Genomic DNA, 21,466 nt, shown 5'->3' with positions numbered 1-21,466 from the left:
AAACAGGTGTTTGGTGGTTAAAGGAAGGCTACCTCAGAAAGAAAATGACTCAGGGTCCATAGTTCTGCTTTCAAAACCTTATTTTGCCTTCCACCCCACATTCAACAGATAGGTGCTTCTGGGGAGAAAAGGAAAATTCTGATTCATGAAGTAATATAGATCTATCTAAAGATGTGCATTTGGGTATTTTAAATCAATGAGGTTGAGGGCAGTATTTTATAGGTCATTTGTTTTGCTTCTTGTATTTTTTTTCAGCAGTTAGAAATAATTTGTGTCTCCGTAGGAATTCAAACCAGCTAAATAATAACTAGGTTAAGAACATGTATTCCTTTATACCAATGAAATCCTAAATTGAGTCAAAAAATGTTACTGTATATGAACTTATATGTGTGCTTAATATTTTCCATGTTTGTCCTATTGCTTTATTTTGTTTCCTGGATTTATAATATGAAACTTGTGGGATTGGGAGGGGGTGGAGGTGAGGGAATGGGTCAGGAATTTAGGCAATATAAGAACAAAAGATGTCAATAAAAATGTACTTTTAAAAAGATAGTTAAGGATCTTGCCATAATAAACAACTTTTCCAGGAGTCATATGTAAAACTAGAGATCAGCAAGATTTGTCTTACTCAGAAGAACCATGCTAGACATGTAATGGACCAAGTAAATATTGGGAAGGGAGGGAACTAAATCAAGAAAGGCAAAATCTCAGGGACTATAAGCCTGATAGAAAAAAAATCTCATTGGACAATCAACTTACTGCTGCTTCTAGAAGAGATTCTATTAGAAGCTCAAAGCAGAGTTAAGGTTAGATTTTCAAAGCCTCTAAATAAAATTCAAATATAAGTGAGTAGATAGATGGTTAGATGATGGATTGATAGATGGATAGATAGATAGATAGATTAGATAGATAGATAGATTAGATAGATTAGATAGATGGATGGATGGATGGATGGATGGATGGATAGATAGGGGGAGAGAAGGGGAGAGGAAAGAAAAGAGCAGAGATGGAGGAGGTGGGAGTCAGGAAGGAGATAAAGCATTTGTCAAGTATTATGTGCCAGCCACTGTGCTAAGCACTTTACAAATGTTATCTCATTTGATCTTCACAACAACCTTAGGAGATAGAAACTATTATCCCCATTTTACAAATAAGGAAACTGAGGGAGATTGAGGTTAAGTAACTTGCTCAGGGTCACACAGCTAGTAAGTAACTTAGGACAGATTTAAATTTCTGTCTTCTTGAATCCAAACCTAGCACTCCATCTACTGTTCTACCTTGCTGCTTAGATAGATAGATAGATAGAGACAAAGAGAGATGGATAGATAATAGATATAGAGACAAATTCACAGGTATTTGTATAGTCTATATAGTTAGTATTTTTATATTATATATTCATATGTATATATACATACATTAATGGATACATATATACATGAATGTATGCAATATGTGTGTATATAAACCTATATATATATATATACATACATGCTATGTATATACACATTATATATGGCATATGTAACCTGTAAGGTGTTACAATCTATTTGGGCAGGGACAAGGGGATAAGATGGAAGATATGTAATTTCATCATTGTAGCATACTCCAAACATGAAAAGTCCCTCCACAGGTACAGATCAGCAGCGGTCAGCAATCTATAGACTTAGAGAGTTGGCTGAGATACCCAGAGGTTGAGAATTGCAGTGGTCCCTCAGCTGATATATATCAGAAACTTGATTTCTCAGGTCTTTCTGATTCTAAAGCTAGCTTTCTACCCACTATGCCAAGTTGCCTCTTCTCAAAATTCAATTATCATATGTCAAAATTCGACAAGCTAGAGAAAATGCAACCATATATTGGTTTGCAAAGAAAGGGGGTGCTTCATTTTTGTGTCTGTATCCTTGGAGCCCAGCATAGTTTCTGACACATAGTGGGTACCCCATAAATGCTTGTTGATTGATAACATTATGGAATCACTTTTACAATTATTTCAATGAACTATTTTTTCACAACAACCTTATGATTGCTACTTTTCTATTATAACTGCTCTCCTGGAAAATGTAATTCTATGGATATAATATCTATTAAGATTGTTTTGTAGGGGCAGCTAGGTGGCACAGTGAATAGAGCACCGGCCCTAGATTCAGGAGGACCTGAGTTCAAATCCGGCCTCAGACACTTAACACTTACTAGCTGTGTGACCCTGGGCAAGTCACTTAACCCCAATTGCCTCACCAAAAAAAAAAAAAAAAAAAAAAAAGATTGTTTTGTGTGCTTGGATTTGAGTTCCAAGAGAAACCACATTGCTCAATAGCAGGGCTTCTTAACATGGCATACATTAATTTGGTGAGGTTTGTATGTACGTATATACATACATACATACCTACACACAGTTACACATACACATACATATATAACTGATAATTATTTCAATATAATTGATTTCTTTGTAAACCTGTTTATTTTATTTTATGCATTTAAGAACATCATTGTGAGTGGGGGGGTCCATACTTTCCAGACTGCCAAAAGGGTCCACAGCTCTATGAAAAAGATTAAGAATTCCTGGTCTCTAGCATTTCACACTGTTTTTAAAAATAGCTTTTGGTTTGATGAAGGCAGGAACCCTGGGTTAGAGTGGCAAAATAACACTTTTATTCTAATCTGGCTTCAGATATTAAATCTGGTTAAATCTGGTTTACTGTGAAGTTCAAAAATTCTTTGATTCCATCTCTTCCTTTTCAATTTGGTCTCTCTCCCTGGTCTCAAGATAACTCAGCAGCTGCTCAGGACTGAGTTTGTTGTTAGGGGTCCCACCCATTTGAACAATGCTATTCAAGAAAAGCATTGAGTTCTTTGAATGAAATGTGTTCCAAGACCGATAAAAGCTCTTCCTATTTTCTCAGTTGTATTTTTCTTTTTCTAGAAATGTGTACTCTACTGGCCAGAAAAGAGAGGGATATATGGAAAAGTGGAAGTCTTGGTTCTTGGTGTGAAAGAATGTGATAACTACACTGTCCGAAACCTTACCCTAAAGGTAAGAAAAATCCTTCTCCAAAATAAATATTAAGATTATAACAAACCAATTACATTATCTGATATATATGTATATATAATAAAATTGCCTTCTAATAACTATAATATTTTCTAGAAAATCTGCTTTGAAATCAGTGAAGTTCATTAAAATAATCACACCAGATTGAAAGGAAATCCAATATTTTACAATTGCATAATAAATGAAAATCAGAACCTAAATTTACTTTTTAGTAAGTTTGAATAGTTAAATCAATTGAATTAGCATAAATAGACCCTTCAATTCATGATGAAGTATTATGATTTCTTCATAGATAAGGGATCCTTGATTTAATGTATTAATGTATTGAATATATTGAAAGGCATTTAAAAATAGAATTTCAATTTTTTTTTTTTTTGCTATTCACATTTGAGGTATTACCATAATGAAAGGGGGAAAAATTATTTGGACCTGACCAACATTAACTAAGGCTTGGCAACTGCAGAAAAGAAAATCTGTACTGGTGGGGGAAAGACAAGACAGAGGTGCTAATAAGATCTTCAAAAACTTAATTTGCAGTGACTTTCCCCAGACAAGACTCTTTCACAGCAAGACCACACATTATTTACTGATGCTTGAGAATATCCTAGGAGATGTGGCCATGAAATTATTTTCACTGTGTGATAATTGAACCCAAAGATATCAATCTTATCTAAATCATCATGTATAGGTTAAATAAAAATCCATTTAGTAATTGATATCATCAAGAAAATTTGAATATATATATATATTTGTGATGAGCAAATCGGTGTAAAAGAGTATCTACAAAATTATGTGTGTGTTTTTATATTACGCTATGTGTTTATGATAAATAGAAGGGAAAGCCATATAAATATGTCAATTTAAGAATAGTTAATTTGAGAGGATGAAAGGATGTCACATTTTCACATTCAAGTAAAACATTCTCAAGGTGAAGAGATCTTTCCCAAATGTACCATTTCCAAATGACCACAAGACAACTTTAAGACTGTAATGGATCTGTCTGTGCTCTTGACAATGGTGGATGTGTTCATTGCCTCTCATCCATGCTTTCTCATTATGCTCTTTCTCATCTTGTAGGATTCTTATTATGCCCAATAATTCCACTTTTAAAGAAGTTGTCCATTTAGTATTTGGAACAAAACAAATCACACTGAAGTTCTGTACATGGACTGGATGTCATTTTGGTCCATTGTGCAGCTGAAGTATGTTTTCTTTGCCATTGTTACTCTTTTCAGCAAGGAAGTCACACCCAACATGTGAAGCATTACTGGTATACATCTTGGCCGGATCATAAAACTCCCGACAGTGCTCAGCCCCTCCTCCAACTCATGCTGGATGTAGAAGAGGATAGAATTGCCTCTTCAGGTCGAGGACCTATAATTGTACACTGCAGGTAATGCATGTGTAGACCCTTCTCATGACAAATCACTAGTTAAGGAGGAGCTATTGGTAGAATCTCTAGTTAAGGAGTTGTTGTTTGTCCTTTGTTCTTGAAGAGGTGGCACAATGGATAGAACATTGGCCCTGAAGTTGCGAGGACATGAGTTCAAATCTCACTTCAGACACTTACTAGCTGTGTGACTATGAGCAAGTCACTTAAACCCAATTGCCATAAAACATCCATGGCCATCTCCAGTTGTCCTAATATGTGTATATCTTGCCACTGGACCCCAATGGCTCTAGAAGAGAGAGTGAGTTTGGTGACCTTGCACAGTCCTCCCTCACTTAAATCCAATTCACTACAAGTCATGACATCATGGTCCTCTTCAAAAATGAAGGACAAACAACAGACCCTCAAAGAACCCTGACATCACCCCGATGTTATCATCTTCTTTGAGAATGAAGGACAAACAACAACAACAACAATAACAACAGTTAAGGAATAGGTATTGATGAAGTAGGTATTGGGCAACTAGTTGGCACAGTGGATAGAGTACCAGACTTGGAGTCAGGAAGACCTGAGTTCAAATTTGACCTCAGACTAGCTGTGTGACCCTGGGCAAGTTACTTAACCCTGTTGACCTCAGTGTATAAAATAAGCTGGAGAAGAAAATGGCAAGCCCCTCCAGTATCTTTGTCAAGAAAACTCCAAATGGGGTCAAAAAGAGTCATTTGTGACTAAAATGACTCAACAACAGCAAAATGGGTAGAACATGGAATTTGCCAAGTACCTCCTATGTATGAGTTATCTTGGACAGCAGACATTTCAGTGAAGCTAGCCAACTGATGATTACACAGAATGATACGGGTGATATTTTATAAAATCATCTCAATTTGCTTTGAATTCCCTTTCATCATCCATCAGTGGGTGATGCTATTTCCATGGGATATAATGATATAGCACTTTAAGGTTTGCCAAGTGCTTTACAAATATCTTTGTAGTTTATCTTCCCAATAACCCTGGGAGGGAGGTGCTATTACTACCTCCATTTTACAGATGAGAAAACTGAGGCAAACAGATGAAATGACTTGCCCAGAGTCACACAACTAATAAATAAGGTCAGATTTGAACTCAGGTCTTCTTGACTCTGGGCATAACACTCTTTCTAATATATCCCTTACCTACCTCAATAACTTTATAGAGCTACTAAAGGAAAAAACAAACAAACTCTTCTTCTACCGTGACACTAGGGATATAGAAACTAATATCCCACCCTTGAAAAAAACATGGAAAATTTCAATGGGTTTGCAACATCCCAATCTCTGCATATTGTCCAATCAATTTGAATGTTTACTAAGAATACAACAAAATTATTCAGCCTGTGGCCATGCTCCTTTTTCCTCCTCCTCCTCCTCCTCCTCCTCCTCCTCCTCCTCCTCCTCCTCCTCCTTCTCCTCCTTCTCCTTCTCCTCCTTCTTCTTCTTCTTCTTCTCCTTCTTCTTCTTCTTCTTCTTCTTCTTCTTCTACTTCTTCTTCTTCTTCTTCTTCTTCTTCTTCTTCTTCTTCTTCTTCTTCTTCTTCTTCTTCTTCGCCATGTCCCTTTTGAATAACATAGATTGTGTGTGTGTGTGTGTGTGTGTGTGTGTGTGTGTGTGTGTGAGGCAATTGGGGTTAAGTGACTTGCCTAGGGTCACACAGCTAGTAATTGTTAAGTGTCCGAGGTTGGATTTGAACTCAGGTCCTCCTGACTCCAGGGCCAGTGCTCTATCCACTGCGCCACCTAGCTGCCCCTAACATATAGATTTTTGCTTTGTGGCAAAGGGGACTTGGAGTCAGGAACTCTTCGATTTGAATCTTGCCTCAGACACTGAGTAGCTATGTGCCCTGGGCAAATCACTTAAGTTCTTCATGCCTCAGTTTTTTCATCTGTAAAGTGAGGATAATAATAATAATAGTAGTAGTTATACCACCTGACTCCTAGAGCTGTATCAAATGAGGGAACATGTGTAAGACACTTTGTGAAACCTTAAAGATTTATATAAATGCTAGCTATTATTGTGTAAATGACTAGGAAGTTTGGATATGCCAGTGTTTAGGGTTTAATTGAATGAAAAAACTAACTAAATAATCTCCCAAAAAACTCCCTCCTAAAAATCTACACTTTGTATTTCTATTGTTCTGGTTCACATTTATTTATGAGAGAACTTGTAGCCTCATGGACAAAATACTATACTTGAAGTTGTGTAGTCATTCCCAACTCTACATGACCTCATTTGGGGTTTTCTTAGCAAAGATAGTGGAATGTTTTGCTATTTCCTTTTCCAGCTCATTTTACAGATGAGGAAATTCAGGCAAACAGGGTAAAGTAGCTTGCCCAGGGTCACACAGCTAGTAAGTATCTGAGGCCAGATTTGAACTCAGAAAGATGAATCTTTCTGATTCCAGATCTGGTACTCTATCCAATGAGCTACCTAGCTGGAGTGAGAGAGACCTAGGTTCAAATCCTGCCTTCAAGACATAGATATATGATGGTGGGAGAGTCACTTGTTTCTCTGAGCCCCAATAATCTCATCTGCAAAATGGGGATAACAATACCTATACTCCTGAATTGTGTGGTCCAACAGTGATTGTATTTAAAGGTCTTTGCAAACTCAAAAAAGCTGGAGTGCTAGGCCTGGGGTCAAGATGTCAGGAAGTCCTGGATTTTTAATCACAATTCTGAGAGGTGTTAAGTATGTGACAACAGCAAGTTGCTAAACCTCCCAGTGCCCCAGGTGACTCGCCAAGACTATACCTTAGGGGGCAGCTAGGTGGCACATTAGATAGAGCACTGGCCCTGGATTCAGGAGGAGCTGAGTTCAAATCCAGCCTCAGACACTTGCCACTTACTAGCTGTGTGACCCTGGGCAAGTCACTTAACTCCATTGCCCCACCAAAAAAAAAAAAAAAGACTATACCTTAGACATTAGTTGCCAATAGAGCCCTATTTCTATAAGTTTCAGCCTGGAGTTCACTGTTATCATTAAATCACAGGCCTCGATCAATAAATATAAAATATCAGATATTATGTTTGTTTTTGTTTTTCTAGTGCTGGCATAGGCAGAACTGGGTGTTTTATTGCCACGTCCATTGGCTGTCGACAATTGAAAGAGGAAGGAGTGGTCGACGCACTCAGCATTGTCTGTCAGCTTCGTGTAGACAGGTGAGTTACTAAGAGAATGCAAAGTGGCATCAATCAGTAAAGAAAGCCATTTCTTATTGACCTTTGATGTTTCAAGCCTGGCTGGCTCCAATTAATTATGTAACAGTGCCATAAGCTTGGAACACAAGGAACATATAGATGTTGTCTTTTCAAAGTCACATTAAGAAATCATCGCTTGGGCTGCAAACCATCCGAAGCCCCCTATTCCAAGGCCGATGTTTAGCACTTCCATTTTTATGTCACAGTGTATTTGCTGTGAGAGCTATTAACACATCCTTCCTTCCCCTCATTTTTCTGGTTCTGTTTCTGTTCTCTGAATTTCCATGTACTTCAAATACTGATGTTCAATGCTGGAGTGCACTAAAATGGTCCATAGGTGGCATGATGAAAAGAGTTGTTTCAGGAAGGAAAGATATGATGAATATTGGGGCAATCTATGCTTTATGGCATAAACTCCCAATTTCATTTCTCTGTAACTAAGGATTGTAATATAAATGTAAGGTGGGAGGGGGAAAGGGGATGGGAGTAAACACAATGTGGAACAACTTTGGAATGAATGAGCCAGTAACAATGAATGAACCAGAGCTAGGGCAGGGTGATGAGGTCTTTGACCAAGAAAACCAGAATTTAGAGAGTAGTACTGCAACAGCCCTAGGGACAGCTAGGTGGCATAATGGACAGAGCCTGGAGTCAGGAAGATCTGAATTCAAATCCAGCTTCTGATACTTACTAACTGTATGACCCTGGGCAAGTCACTTAACCCCTATTTGCCTTGGTTTCTCATCTGTAAATGGGGACACACTGGAGAAGGAAATGGCAGCAAACTACTCCAGTACCTTTGCCCAGATAGAGTCGAACACAATTGAACAACTGAATAGCAACAAAAGAAAGCTTTTCTCTGTGTCGTGTACTGTTTCAGTGGGTAGAAACAACCAAGAAACAATCCCCCAAAATTAGTTAAAGCATTTATTAATTAACTAAATGATTAATATATGATATTATATAATATATTAACTAACATGATAACTAATTAATATATAACATATAGATGATAAATTTAAAGAAATTAATTTATATGTAAATTAATAATTTATTAATTTGCTATGTATCAGACACTGTGAGATAGTTTTTGCCTTACATTTTAGGAAGACAGTGCAGAAAGCAAGCTGAATCAGGAGTGTTGGGGGGAGGTACCCATGTAGGGGCACTGTATCAACCTCCAGAGAGTCAGAAGGGGGAGGTAATGAAGGATAACTGGCCCGTGTGCCACTCCAAAATGAAGGTCCCAGGAAGAACTCGCCAAGGGGAGAAGGGGACTAGCACAGTGGAAGGCTATTTCAAGATGAGAAGGTCCCAGGCACTGAGGGAAGTCCCAGGGTGAAAAAGAAGGCAAGCAGGCAAAGTCCTGATCATCAGAATCAGAGCTGGGAAGGAAGGCATGCTTCCTTTCCCTACTACAAATTTCCTGCCTAGCCCCACCCTGTTCCTTCCCCTCAGCAAAAAACTTCCCCCTCCCCAACCACAGAGCCTCAGGGGTCTCTGTCCCCTCCTGATCTGATGGTGCCTCAGAGTTCCCTCCTCCCCCCAACCAGCCCCACCCCAGACCTTTGTGCCTCAAAGTCCATATTATCTCCTCTCTCATCTGGATCTCTTTTGACAAAGCTGGTTTGAGGCTGCCTCTTCTTAGGCTCCCCCAGGTATCAGAATCTCCGCTTCTGACTCTGCCATGAATGAAATATACTATGAGGGTCAGAGCCTAGCAAAGCAGAATGTGAACCTTGATTCTACAGCGGGAGTCTCAATTCTCTCTCTGTGCTTCTCTCTGTACATGATGAGCACGCAGGATAAGGAATACCGAGTCAGGATTCCAGAGATCCGACTTTTCTACATGTGTCTCTATCACCAGTTCGCTGTGTGACTTTGGATAAACCATAGCATTTCCCTGGGCCCCGTAGGGTCACAAAGCCATAGAATCTGAGAGTTGGAAGGGAAAGTCTCCAGTATAACATTCTAACCAAAGGTCATCCCACCTCTGACCTCAAAGGAGGGAGAACCCATCAGCTTTCTCAGTAGCCTTGCTTTTCTTTGGGGCACCTCTAATCGCTACTCATCAAGCATTTGTCAAGTGATTACTATTTCCTAGACATTGTGCTAGAAGGTTCTCCTGGCACTGATCCTAAATATGCTTCTGTGTCCTTTCTCCCTGGGTGTTGGGCCTGGCTTAAGGAAAACCCGAGTTCAAATCCAACCTCAGACACTAGCTGTGTGACCTTAGAAAAGTCACTTAACTTCTGTTTGCTGTCATCCACCAGAGAAGGAAATGGCAAACAACTCCAGTATCTTTGTCAAGAAAACCTCGACAGTATCGTCCATGGGGTCACAAAGCCATGGGCAACTAGATCGACTGGACAACAACCTCCCAGTTCTGCCCTCTGGAGCTAAATGAAACAAGTCTAGTTTCTGACAGCCCTAAAGACAGCCCTAAATGCCTTAAAGACATCTATCACATGCCCCCTGAATCTTCTCTTCTCCAAGTTAAACATTCTCAGTTTCTTCCATCCATGGGCTCAAGGCTCTTCACTATCCCGGCTGACCCACTCTGGACACTCTATGATTCATCAGTGATCTTCTTATCATGGTGTCCAGAACTGAACATGATATTCCCAGATGAGGTCTGATGAGGACAGTGGGACTATGATCTCCCTGTTCCTCAACTTAATGCCTTGGTTTCTTCATCTGCAGAATATAGGGGTTGAACTTAAACTTGCTCTATACATCTATGATTTTCTGGCTGCTGTTAGGCTGGGGGAGGCGGGGTAGAGAATTCAATTCACTTCATATCTTCTTGTTTGTAGCTATTTTATGGAGTGTTTTCTCTATCTACCCCCGCCCCTTAATGTCTCCAACAGAGGACTTATCTATAAAATATGTTAGCATTGTGAGTAAGTATATCAATGAAAGGGAGTAATGAATAAGAGAAGTGCACATAAATATAATAATGTGTTACATGTGTATGGCCCATAGATAACATACCTTATTTCATTTGGTCACCACATGGATCAAATTATTATTACTGGTGTTATAAGAAGTATTTACATATGATACATATTTACAATTCTTCCCCCACCACCAAACAACCCCCCCCAAAACTTTTCATAAACATCACATATGAATTTATTATAAATTCAATAGTATCAAATTTTCATTGTTTTCCCTTGACTTTTTCCACTTTTCTCTCTGTCATGTTTTTTTTTTACCCTTGCAGCTAGTTCTTCTGTCTCTTTTATATGCTTGTATGTATCAGCATTTCTGATCTCCCAGAAAGTCTTTTTTTTTATGATCCTGATTCTTTGTTATTCCTTTCTTCCCTCTTCCTTTTAATAAGACCTCTTGGGTTGTTTCTTTGTGACTTTAGCTTGCTTCCTATTTTTACCTCCATCATCTTGGAGGACTGAAAAAGGGTTTTCCTATGGTGCATTCATGTTCACAAAATCACAGGATTTAAAAGGAACCCCAGGAGACACGGAGACCAACCCATACCCCTGAGATATCTCCTTGCTAACAGATCCTACAACTGATAATCCAGTCTCTGATTCAGGATTTCGAAGAACCTGCAACCTTTGAAGTTAACACACCTTTTGGGTGTGTCGGGATATGTCTAATTGCTAGGAAGCTTTCCCTTATATCAAGCTTCCACTTGTCTCTAGTTTCCATCCATTGCTGCTAGTTCTGCTCTCTAGGGACAAGAAGAATGTCTAATCCTTCTTTCACATGGCAGCCCTTCAGAAACATATAGTTATCCCATCCTCCTTCAGTCTTCTCCAAGCTAATGGCCCTCAGGGGTTCCTTCAACCAATTCTCAGTTGACATGAAGTCTACTACATCATGATAAGTCAAAATGCATTTATTAAGTACCTACAATGGGCAAAACACTGTGCTAAGGGCTAGGGATACAAAGAAAAGCAAAAGTCCCTGTTCACAAAGAGCTCTCAATCTAATTGGGGAGACAATATGCAAACAATGATTTGCTAGTAAGATCTTTAAATTGTAGATAATCAGTAGAGGGGAGGCACTAACATTAAAGGAGAATCAGAAAAGACTTCTTGTAGATGGTGGGATTTTAGCTGGAACTAGAAGGAAGCTTAGAGGTAGTGATATGGAGGGAGAGAATCCTAGGGATGGGGGACAGTCAGTGAAAATGCCCAGATTGGGAGATGGAATGTCTCATGCAAAGATCATATAGGAAGTCCATGTCACTAGACTGCAGAGTGCATGGAAGGCAGTGCAGTATAAGATTTAAAAGGTAGGAGGTAAAACTCAAGACTTTTTACTATTTCTTGCTGTTGTCTGATGCTCTCGAGCTTTCCATGTCATTCTCAAAATATAGACTCAGAATTGAACAAAATATGCATACGAGGTCTGTCCAGGGCAAAGGTTGGTGGAAATCACACTTCCTTATTCCTTCATGTCATGCCTTTCTATTCAACCTAAGGCAGCATTAGCTTTTGTGGCAGATATGTAACACTGTTGACCCATAGTGACTGGTGGTGTGTTTCTTCCTCCCATGCTTGACTTCCGTCTCCTCCTTTAAGGTCAGTCTGGTTATGTATATGTGTGTATGCATACATACATATGTATATAAGTACATATATATGTATATATACAATAAAATATAATATACATAAAATATAGTATACATATATGCCATATATATACTATATAAAACATATTTTATGTATACTATATTTTATTGTGTTTATGTATATATACACATATATACATACATATCTATCTACACCTATTTATCTAGCTACCTATCTGTCTGTCTATCTCCCAGTGCAAATCACTTCACAAGGTACCTGTTAGTGCCCCCAGGTAATTCTCCAAGACTACAAGTTGCAGAGTGAGCACCAGTCTGCATTAGTAGAGGGAGTTTCCTCAATAGAAGAGCCTTAACCCTATGAAATCATAGGTGCAGCCCCACCCACAAAAAGTCTTTACTTTGGACAGGGAACTAACAGCATTTGCAGAAAGTTCCAAGTTCTTTATCCCCTGTCCTTCAAAGCTAGGGTCATTTTACCCTCACCAGTATGTTCAGCCTTGCCTAGACTGCAACACCAGTTCTGTCCCTCAAAAAGTGCATAGTAAGGGTTGCTAGCACAGTATTGCTGCTGATCCCACTCTGATCTTGGTGACTCAACTTTCTAGTGGTGTCTTCTGCATCCACAAACAAGTTTCTGCCTATTTTTTCCCAGAGATTGGGTTCTTGGGCTCTAAAACCAACTCATCCCATGATTTCTTGGGAGCAGGGACTATTTTTTTTTTGCCTTTCTTTGTATCCCAGCACTTAGCATGTTGACTGACCTATAATAAGCACTTTAAAAATGTTCACTGACTGACTGACTGATTCCTACTCCTGTCCCTCTAATTTCCTGGCTGCCTGGAGCTCAGCCATCTGCCATTCTTTAGACTTCCATGGATTACTTCCTTGGTTCTTGCTTGGATAGGATATTTTGCCTGTCTTTTCCCTATTGATGGACTTCCTGGTTTCAGAATTTCCCTCATGTCTTTGAGTGATCATTCTTCAAACAGTAAACCATTTTCCCATTTTTTCATACTCTGTTATTCTATGGGTCAGTTTCACTCTGTACTTTCCCAAGACTAGTTCTTTCTGCTGCCAACTAATTCCTGGTTCTAGCAGATCCAGCGTATATCTGGGGCTTCTCTTAGACTGCTGCTGTCTTCTAACTCTCCATGAGATTGTAGCAAAAATGTATTATGCAGGATATATTTTATATATTTTTGGATGTGCACTTGATTTTGTGGAACTCTGGCTCCAACTTCTTTGCTGTTCTTTCTGTCCATTGGAAATACACAATTTACATTGCCAAAATGGTGTCATAAGCCATAACTGGATCCAATCTATCCCTCAAACTTATATTTTCCTGTAAGATGGCCTTTATATTTATGTATACAGCAGGGCCAATGAGAACAACTTTATCTAGCTCTCATAATTTTAATTTCTTTTGCTACCTATTCATTAAACATATGAATGCTAGTCACATTGGTCCATAACCTACTCATATCTTTCAGCTCTTTATTTGATGTATCACATCCTTTCGTGGACTTAACTATTGAACAAATGATAGTTTGTCGTATTCAAATCTTTCTTGTACCATCACCATCACCATCACCACCACTACCATCATCATCTTAGCTGTGCCAGGAACTGTGCTTAGCACTTTACAAATATTTCTTCATTTGATCTTCACAACAACCCTGGGGGTAAGTGGTTTGATCTCAGTTTTAAAGATGAGGAAACTGAGGCAAACAGAAAGTAAGTGACTTTTCTAGGATAATAATAGCAAATGCTTATATAGTACCTACTTGGTGCTAGGCCCTGTACTAAATGCTTTGAAAATATTTATCTTCACAACAATTTTGGGAGATGGGTGCGCTTAGTATACCCATTTTATAGATGAAGAAACTGAAGCAAACAGAGGTTAAGGGACTTGCTTGGGATCACATATCATTGTCTGAGGTGGGATTTGAACTCAGGTATTTCTGACTCAAGGCCCAACACTCTGTCCACTGCATCAGGTAGCTTTTGTTGTTTGAAACACAATAGATATGCTTCCTTTTTTGGGCATGTTATCTGATTCCTTTGGAATTCAGCAGCCAGATTTTTTCACCCACTAGGGGAACATCACATGGGGTTTTGTGTGTCATTCACTATGTTACCATAATGACTTTAGAAACAATGCTCCTGTAAAACAAAAGCAAACCACCCCTCACCCTCCATGATTGGTGTTTCCTAATGTCATTGGCTTCTTGCTTCTGATTTCTCCAACAGCTTTTAAACACCATTATTACCTCTTGATGATAAATATTTCACTTCTCTCTATGTGCTATTATTAGAGATGATGGCTAAAGGTTTGTCCTGGCAACCCCTGGAAGTCAGGTTAGAACTCAAAGGTCAAGACTTCATCAGCATTTAGCAACTTGACCCTGCCACCCACTTCTTGGCCCCTTGTGTCTGCAGTAAAATTATTTATCTCTTCATCCTTTCACATAATAAATGCTTTTTGAATTGAACTGAATGTATTCTGTCATTGGTAACCCAGCATTAGTCCACATCCTGTCCTTTTTTCTCTGTACCTTTCCTTGCCCTTGAAACAAATCCACAAAAAAACCCCACTTCATCCATTATTCAGTTTCTCTTTCAATACCACCTTAATCTTTCTATTTTTGTCTCTTAAGCCCATCACTTCTCTCTTTTTTTCTTCTTTCACACAGTAGGATATGTGTAAGTAGTATATTTATTCTTTGCCTTTCTTCTATCACCTTAATCCTGCCTCTATATATTGCTGCTATTTTATCTTTGATGTTTCTGCGACTTCTGCTCCAATTTATTGACTTCTTTTAGTCAATTGTTGTTCGGTTATTTTTCAATCTTGTTTGATCCTGTTTGGGGTTTTCTATGCAAAGATACTGGAGTGGTTTGCCATTTCCTTCTCCAGCTCATTTTACAAATTAGGAACTAAGGCAAATCAGCTTAAATGACTTGCCCAGGGTCACACAGCTAGGAAGTATCTGAGGTCATATTTGAACTCAAATCTTTCTGACTCCAGGGCCGTTGTTCTATCCACTGCCCCACCTAGCTGCCCTTTTTAATCAGTGCATTCCATTAAATGCTTAGTTAGGAATATTTGCTTTGCTCTAAAACTGTATTAATAAGCATTTATTAATTACTTTTTTTGCGGAGCAATGAGGGTTAAGTGACTTGCTCAATGTTACATAGCTATTAAGTGTCTGAGGCAGGATTTGAACTGGGGTCCTCCTGAATCCAGAGCCAGTGCTTTATCCATTGTGCCACCCAGCTGCCCACATTTATTAATTACTGACAATATATCAAACCTTTTCCTAAATGTTGGAGAAACAAAAACAAGAGAGATAAGGGAGGAAACGATGGGAAGGGGGCAAGGAGAGACAGACAAGTGGACAGGGAGATAGAGGCAGGGGGAGAGAGACAAAGAAATGGGGGGGAGAGACAGAAGAGGAGGAGGAGGAGGAAGAAAGAGAGAGAGAGAGAGAGAGAGAGAGAGAGAGAGAGAGAGAGAGAGAGAGAGAGAAGATACCCTATCCTAAAGGAACTTACATTCTCCCTGGGAAATACAACATCCTTAGCCTTATAATACAGTCTCCAAAGAGGTATAATCATTGATTTAATTTAGTATCCATCTATCATCAATTTTGCTCCTCCAACTCACCAAAATGATGAGTAAAAATAGATAAGCAAAATATTTTTTCAATTTAAAAAAATTAGAAAATTTGCATGTGTTATACTCTCCTATCTTTGTCACAATATAGTCCTTGATGATTCATTTATGCTTTTGATTTGTGCATCTCAGAAAAAAGGACAACTAATCCATTAATGTAAAGCACTACTAACTACATACTGCCATTTAAATGTCAAATACATCCATGCTCCATTTATTCAGGTCACCAGTCCAGTAACCACAGATACATAGAACATAGTCAAGAACCCACATGAAAATATAGGCAAATAAGTTCTGCAAGCATATCACAAAATCCATTTGCTACAATGTCAAATGACATAATCATTCTAAAGTGCTCAGCACAGTGCCTGGCACATAGTAAGTCCTATATAAATGTTAGCTATGATTATTATTAGATCACCCTCTTGACTGAGAAAAAGTTCCGTAGATTCCCCCTCCCCTAGCTTAAACACAATTTACTCCCATTTCAAAAGACTGCTTAACAGTCTTGGTTATCCGTTTCCCCAGTCTTTGGCAGGTTTAAAAAAAAAAAAAGAGGAGAGGGAAGGAATCAGCACTAGAAAAAAGCAAACTAAAAGCAACAAAGAATGTCTGCTGATGTAGAGGAAAGAAGCAGAAAAAAATAATTTTAGACAGTATGATACAGAGGAAAGAAATTGTTTTGGGAGTCAAAGAACTGGGATTCAAATCTCTTTTCTGACATTCACGTCCTGTGTGTCCTTGGACAAGTCACTCCTTGAACCTCAACTTCCTCATCTGTAAAATGAGGGGGATTTATTATATGATGGTGAAGGTCTCTTCTAGTTCTAGAGCTATGATCTAATATTTCTATGAAAAACTAAAACCACAGATTTCTGTCTCTAGGAACATGGAGACAAATAACCATATTCAATACTTTCTAATACGTATATGCTTCTAGCAGTGGGTGGGGTGGAGAAGTAAAGATTGGCAAGCAGCAGAACTAGTTATTTCCTCTTGACTGTCCTTCACCCAGTTAGCTGCCATTTGTTCCCAGATTCTTCCTTCTGGTGTACTTTTTTTTGTAGTAAACCCAACTCCCTAAGTCCTGCACCACACAAAAAAGGATTTCTTTTCTTTTCTTTTTTTTTTTTTTTGCAGGCAATGGGGGTTAAGTGACTTGCCCAGGGTCACACAGCTAGTAAGTGTCAAGTGTCTGAGGCCGGATTTGAACTCAGGTACTCCTGAATCCAGGGCTGGTGCTTTAACCACTGTGCCATCTAGCTGCCCCTGGATTTCTTTTCAACCTGCCATGGGGGGAATAAAAAAGATATCAGAAGCTAAAAACACTGCCTCAAAGACTGCTCTCAGATAAGTTTTATTTTTGTTCTAGAACCATTAGACATTTCTCTGCTTTGGGGGAAGGTAGAAAATAACAGTCAATGGAATATCTTTTCATTCTAGCTCTGAGCCCCCACGCAGGGAATATTTTCAAAAATTGTGAAAAATCCATCTAGCTCTCTCACCCATTTGCCTCCCTCTCACCTGCATTTAACTCCAATATACCCAAATTACATTAATGAATGACCACTTTCGGTTAGAGAAACTGGTTTTCCCTAAATAACAAAAACAGAAAGCAAACAGACTCTTAACAAGCCAGGATTGACAAATTCATCTGTCCCTGGAGAAAGAATGAGAGGGTAGGGAAAGACTTCAGAATGGGAGTGTAGAATTCCCCTGGCTTATGTCACCATTGTACCATAGACACATAGAATTATACTCAGTCTTGATCACATAAATCTGATATCATAGTTTCAATATCCTCCTCTCCTCAATCCCTGAAACATTCTGGTTAAAACTACTTGTGCGTGCCTCATACCAGTTCCCTGACTTCATATTTCAGCAGTGTGTAAACTTTCTTGTCTAGCCTACCAGATCTCTTCATGTCAATCCCTCAACAAGCTGTCTTAGTTTTCGCCTTTCTAGGTTTCAGCACTTCCCCTCTTTTAAGATGAGGAAGAGAGGGAGTGAGATTGCCTTTCAGGCATAGTCATAGCCCTGAGGACTTAAGGAGTTAGACACTGGAAAATTTATATCAGCCAGCAGACACTGATTGCCAATGTCCCACTTCACCTATGTGGTCAGGAGACCACATCACTGTCTTAAGAGCATAGTTAAAAACCTTAAGGTATGTTGGGATACTCCTGAATTGTCAAGAATTGTTCAATATTCATTGTATAAAAAACCCAGAAAGAACATGATTCTTTTTTTTTAAATATCTCTATCAAAATATGTAAAATAAAGGTTTTAGATTTTTTTTTTTTGAGCCTTGGTCTTCCGATCTCTCCCAGGCTGAGCAGCCACTCACAGGCAAAATCCCACTGCTGATTGGCATGGAAGCTTTGGCCTGCTCCATTTCCAACCTGAGGCAGGTTCACTCATCCCTTGGAAGCCTAGTCTCCACCTGTCCCCCACCCCAACTGTGCTCCTAGAGGCTCATTATATTGGTACCCCATTTAGTGCAGACACCAGATTTATTTTAGCCCTACATTAGCCCTAGCAGGTTCAGAGCTTCCAAGCTCTAGCCTCTCCTGTAGCAGTGACCACAGGTGTTTGACACCCCATCTGGCTTATTTTTTTTAGCATTTTTAGCATTTAAAGGGATATTTCAGTTATCTGGAAAATTCACTTATGTGAATTATCTTATTTCCTCATGATGTACCATAATTGAGGCACATCTTTTTCATGCTAAATCAAATGCTCCTAAACAACAACAAAAAAATAGAATCAAAGTTCATAACCATTACAGAGAGGGCAAATCTTTTAGTATTATGGATTGATTCTAAATATTTAGTTTCACAAGTAGCTTTTTGGCTACCTCACACCCTCTCATCTTTTTTTTTTTTTTTTGAGGGGCAATGGGGGTTAAGTGACTTGCCCAGGGTCACACAGCTAGTAAGTGTCAAGTGTCTGAGGCCAGATTTGAACTCAGGTCCTCCTGAATCTCTCATCTTTTTTTTGAGAGCTGAAATCCCCTCCTAAAATCATACTTTTGTTGGAGGCAAGAAAGATATTATTTCCTTAAATAGCTCTTCCCATTCATGCCTTTTGAGAAGACCTTTATATTCAAAATTGTATTCTTCCTCCTCCCAATTCACATCTGCTTGATTATATATTTTCCAATGCAGATCTTATGAATCTTTCAAATGGCGTTATGGGTGTTTTAAAAGAATCCATCCCTCGTGTTGGTTCTTTTATCCTATTGGTCAATGTCAAAAGCCCCAAAGTCAGTCCCATGCACAATTACTTTCCCTCCTATTTATTCTTCCACTTAAATCTGGTTTCTCTTCTCTTGGAACCTAATAGTCTTCTGCTTTCTTACATTATTTGCTTGATTCTCCTTTCACTTGTATTCTTTCCATATTTATGTCCTTGCATTTCGCCTTCAATTTCACATTTTAGAATAGGAAGTTACCCAGAGGTCAGCTAGACCAATACCTCAATTTTCCAAAGGATAAAAATTGATTTGCCCAAAGTCTCACAGCTAGCCTGGAAGAGTTAGAACTCAAAACCCAGATCTAATATCTTGTAGTACATTGCCCTTTCCCATCCACCACTCTGCCTTCCTTCCTATAATCATTTCAAATGATGTTATTAGCTTAGTTGTTTCTCTTCTTATAAATGACAATACTAATTATTAATAATAATAGCAAGTATTTTGATAGTATTTTAAAGTTTGCTGACAACTGTAATAATAATAATAAGAGCTTTCATATATAATGTTTTATGGCTTACAAAACATTGCATATATCTTATCACATTTGATCCTCACAACAATCCTGGCAGTTAGATGTGATTATTATCCACATTCTGTAAATGGAAAAACAGAGGACAATAATAATTATGAATAATAATATCAAGCATTTATATAATAATTTAAAGTTTGAGGAGTCCTATAATAATAAGAGCTAGCATTTATAATATTTTATGGCTTTCAAAGCCTTGTACATATACATACATACATACACATGTATACATATGCATACATACATAAATACATCCCTATTCCTTTCCCTATCTCTATCCCTGTCCCTGTCCCTGTCCCTATCCAGATCTATGTCTATGTCTATGTCCATATCTTTATCCATATCCATATCCATCTATCTAAATCTTAACCAATTCATAGTGTCATCTCTGCCTGAGAGGCAACATAACATAGAAGATAAAGTAGGGACCAGGGAGTCAGAACAACCTGGGTCCCAGTTCTTCCTCTGATACAGACTGACTGTGTGACACTGAGCAAGGTCCTTAACCTCTCCGTGTCCTAGGTAGCTTTCTAAAATAATAGTTACAGAGCAAGTGCCAAGCTGAGTAGATAGAGTTTCTTCATCTGGGAGTCTCCTATGCTAATGAAATCACAACTTCATTCTATCCCTATGGCATCACCCATGTCCATTATTAAATCTCTTAATAAAATGAGCCAGTTATAGCCTGGGCTGGCTAAGAGGAATCACCTCAGAGTTCTTCCTGCAGCCCTTGGTCCTATTTTTCCTATTGTATTATCCAAAATAAGTCTGATTTCTCCACAATCTGAAGCTCAGATCCAAATGGCTTCCTTCTCAGGATTGGAATGATTTCACATGTATCCCTTGGATGCTTGCCAGTTGAATTAATGATCCAGTTCCCCCACTATGTAATCTCTTGTGGAGAAGCCACTCTGATCTCTAATGAAACAGATCCCCCACAGCATATCTTCTCTGGAAGGATCTTCCTGCTGTCTGTCCCTCCTCTCCCAGAAGCTGTAAGGGTTGGCTTATCTCCTCTGTCCCCTTCATCTTCCCTTCCTAAAGGAAGACACAACAGATAAAGGAACAGTTTGTTGTCTTTCCTTTCCTTTCCTTTCCTCTCCACCCTTTGCAGCTGACTGCCTTTTTGTTCATCTCCCCTCCCTTTGATGCAGACTGTCTCAGTGCCTCAGTTTTTCCCTTTCTTCCTTCTTTAAGTTTTCATCAACTGCTGACTGCTGCTTTTTGCTGTGTCTTTGGATGATGTCTATGGAAAGGAAAAATCTGGACTCAACCAATTCAAGCTTGGATGATTGTATTCCCGTTGTTTTTTTTAGTATAACAGCATCAATAATAACAATAAGAGCAACAACAACATTTACATAATGCTTACTAAATGGCAGGGACTGTATCAATCCCTTTATAATTGTTATCTCATTTGATCTAAATAACCCTGGGAGGTAGGTACTATTATTACCCCCATCTTACAGAAAAAGAAACTGAGGCAAGCAGAGGTTAAGTGACTTGCCCAGGGTAATAGTAATAATATCACATTTATATAGCTTCTTTAGTGCTTTACATTTTCACAAACAACCCTGGGAGGTAGGTGCTATTATTATCTCTATTTTGCATATGAGGAAACTGAGACAGAGGTTAAGTGACTTGCCCAGGGTCATACAACTGCCTAAGCATCTCAGGCAGGATTGGAATTCAGGTCTTCCTGACTCCAAGTTCAATACTTTATGCATTCTACCACCTCGTTGCCTTGCCCTGCAGTTATTCACTTCT

General features: G+C 38.8%; 1 protein-coding gene across 2 annotated transcripts in view; it reads left to right on the top strand.

The window, feature by feature from the left end:
• The window catches only part of PTPRR (protein tyrosine phosphatase receptor type R), a 373,668-nt gene that overhangs the window by 317,373 nt on the left and 34,829 nt on the right, over nucleotides 1–21,466 (top strand). For both annotated transcript variants that reach the window (XM_043965210.1, XM_043965209.1), the window contains 3 exons: nucleotides 2,924–3,034; nucleotides 4,288–4,445; nucleotides 7,522–7,635. In XM_043965210.1, coding sequence (XP_043821145.1) covers nucleotides 2,924–3,034; nucleotides 4,288–4,445; nucleotides 7,522–7,635 — 383 coding nt within the window. The remainder of the gene's footprint in view (nucleotides 1–2,923; nucleotides 3,035–4,287; nucleotides 4,446–7,521; nucleotides 7,636–21,466) is intronic.

The sequence above is a fragment of the Dromiciops gliroides genome, chromosome 5 (genome assembly GCF_019393635.1).
Source record: "Dromiciops gliroides isolate mDroGli1 chromosome 5, mDroGli1.pri, whole genome shotgun sequence".
Lineage (NCBI taxonomy): Eukaryota > Metazoa > Chordata > Mammalia > Microbiotheria > Microbiotheriidae > Dromiciops > Dromiciops gliroides.
This window is presented reverse-complemented; position numbering and strand designations above follow the sequence as displayed.